General features: G+C 43.3%; 1 protein-coding gene across 1 annotated transcript in view; it reads left to right on the forward strand.

The window, feature by feature from the left end:
• The window catches only part of LOC138976338 (N-acetyllactosaminide beta-1,6-N-acetylglucosaminyl-transferase-like), a 4,042-nt gene that overhangs the window by 544 nt on the left and 998 nt on the right, over positions 1-2,500 (forward strand). The window contains exons 2-3 of the mRNA XM_070349207.1: positions 1,411-1,634; positions 1,925-2,500. The exon at positions 1,925-2,500 is cut by the window's right edge and continues 998 nt beyond it. Of these exons, the coding sequence (XP_070205308.1) occupies positions 1,411-1,634; positions 1,925-2,244 (544 nt within the window). The 3' untranslated portion in view covers positions 2,245-2,500. The remainder of the gene's footprint in view (positions 1-1,410; positions 1,635-1,924) is intronic.

Below are 2,500 nucleotides of genomic sequence, written 5' to 3' on the forward strand. Positions count from 1 at the left end.
CACACACACACACACACACACACACTCACACACACACACACACACACACACACACACACACACTCACATACACAGTAACTCCCGACACTCTCGAATAGTTCTCTTAACAAAAGGACGTCGTGCAGTCATTTTTCAGATGCTCTGGGTTACATAGGACTGTCTTGCATGTCATTTTCTAGTTGCTCTCCTTAACAAAATGACGTCATGCACGTCATGTTCTAGTTGCTCTGGGTTTACATAGGAATGTCATGCACGTCATGTTTTAGTTACTCTCCTTAACAAAATGACGTCATGCACGTCATTTTCAAGTTGCTCTGGGTTTCATAGGAATGTCATGCACGTCATTTTCTAGTTGCTTCCCTTGACAAAATGACGCCATGCACGTCATTTTCAAGTTGCTCTGGGTTACATTGGAATGTCAGGCACGTCATTTTGTAGTCGTTCTCCTTGACACAATGACGTCATGCACGTTATTTCTAGTTGCTTTCCTTGACAAACGGACGTCATGCACGTCATGATCTAGTTGCTCCCTTGACAAAATGACGTTTATGCACGTCATTTTGTAGTTGCTCTCCGTGACAAAATGACGTCATGCACGTCCTTTTTTAGTTGCTCTCCTTGACAAAATGACGTCATGCACGTCATTGTCTAGGTGCTCTTCTTGACAAAAAGACGTTATTCACGTCTTTTACTTGTTTCTGTCAGTGGCAAGGGAACGTCATTTGCATCGGGAGAAACGATATCACATGGCACATAGACATTCGTCCCTGGAAGAACTAAGTCGTTTCGGATTCACGATATCGATGCATTCGTTATTTTTTATGTTTATTTTATAGTGCGTAACTGCTCAAATGTTGAATAAATGTAGTTTCGAGGTACCAAGAAGCATTTCTTAACAATAAATACATTCCATATTGACCATCCAGAGTATTTTGTAAACGTGTAACATTCGGTTTGGCTTTCGTGGCGTGAAACTAGAAAACAACGAGAGGAAAAACGTATTGCAAGAATAGTCGCATGCGATTGTTCGCCAGAACAACAAAACACACACACACACACACACACACACACACACACACACACACACACACACACACACACACACACACACACACACACACACACACACACACACACACACACACACACCACACACACACATACACATACACACACACACACACACACAGACGCATGCACACGCACGCACACACACAACCACGCACACACACGCACACACACACACACACACACACAAACACACACACACACTCACACACACACACAATATGCATAACAAAAAGGTTAGCGATTGGCTGTGTATCTAAGACAACACAAGTTGATGGAAATGACACTGGTCATTTGAATTAACAGATCATTCTCAGGGAAGTCTCTGTTCCTTATTCCCAGAAATGTTGATAGATGGAAGAAGTACCTGCCGGCCCCCTACAACGTGACGATCTACAAGGGGGCAGTGCACATCGTGGCCAGCAGGGGCTACGTGGACTATGTCCTGCACAGCAAAGTGGGTCAAGTCCTTTTTGAGTGGGTCAAACCCACAAGACACCCCGATGAGTCGTACTTCAACACCCTGAATTTCAACACGAAACTCGGCGTGCCGGGATCGACAACAGGTAAGAACGAAGTTTGATTATTATACACTATTGTGTGACGTTTGATAATTATACATGGTTGTGTGAAAGTGGATAATTATACATGATTGTGTGAAGTTTGATAATTATACATAATGATGAGAAGTTTGGTAATTATACATTGCTGTGTGAAGTTTGATATTAATAGTTAGTGTGTGAAGTTTGATAATTATACATTAGTGTGAGAAAGAACAGAAATGTAAACGCTATTCATTGCCTCTCAGTCTGTACACCTTGGTTCTCAAACAAACCATGTTACTTCATTTTTTCAGTAAACTTTACCAAAGTCTCGTACGGAAACTTCAATCGCCACAAAATCTGGGTCGACCGATCACAGTGTGCCGGAATGTTTGTCCGTGATATCTGTCACTTCGGGGTGGGTGATCTACCCCGGCTAACCTCCTCCCCACAGCTGTTTGCCAACAAGTTCAGCTACGACCATCAACCGCTGGCTTACGATTGCCTGGAGGAGTGGTACTTTCACAAGGTTCAGCTGGAAGAAGCGGGGACTCCTTGGCCACTGAACGATTCACTGTACTTAGACTGTGACATGGTGAAACACAGATACACTGGGCCTGTCAAGATATGGTGATGTGACATTGTACACAGCCTCTGAGATGGTGATTCGAAACATAGATACACCGGGCCTATCAAAATATGGTGATGTGTCGTTGTACACAGAATCTGACATGGTGAAACACAGATACACTGGGCCTATCAAGATATAGTGATGTGACATTGTACACAGCCTCTGAGATGGTGATTCGAAACACAGATACACCGGGCCTATCAAAATATGGTGATGTGTCGTTGTACACAGAATCTGACATGGTGAAACACAGATACAC

This window comes from Littorina saxatilis, linkage group LG9, assembly GCF_037325665.1.
Source record: "Littorina saxatilis isolate snail1 linkage group LG9, US_GU_Lsax_2.0, whole genome shotgun sequence".
Taxonomy (NCBI): Eukaryota; Metazoa; Mollusca; class Gastropoda; order Littorinimorpha; family Littorinidae; genus Littorina; species Littorina saxatilis.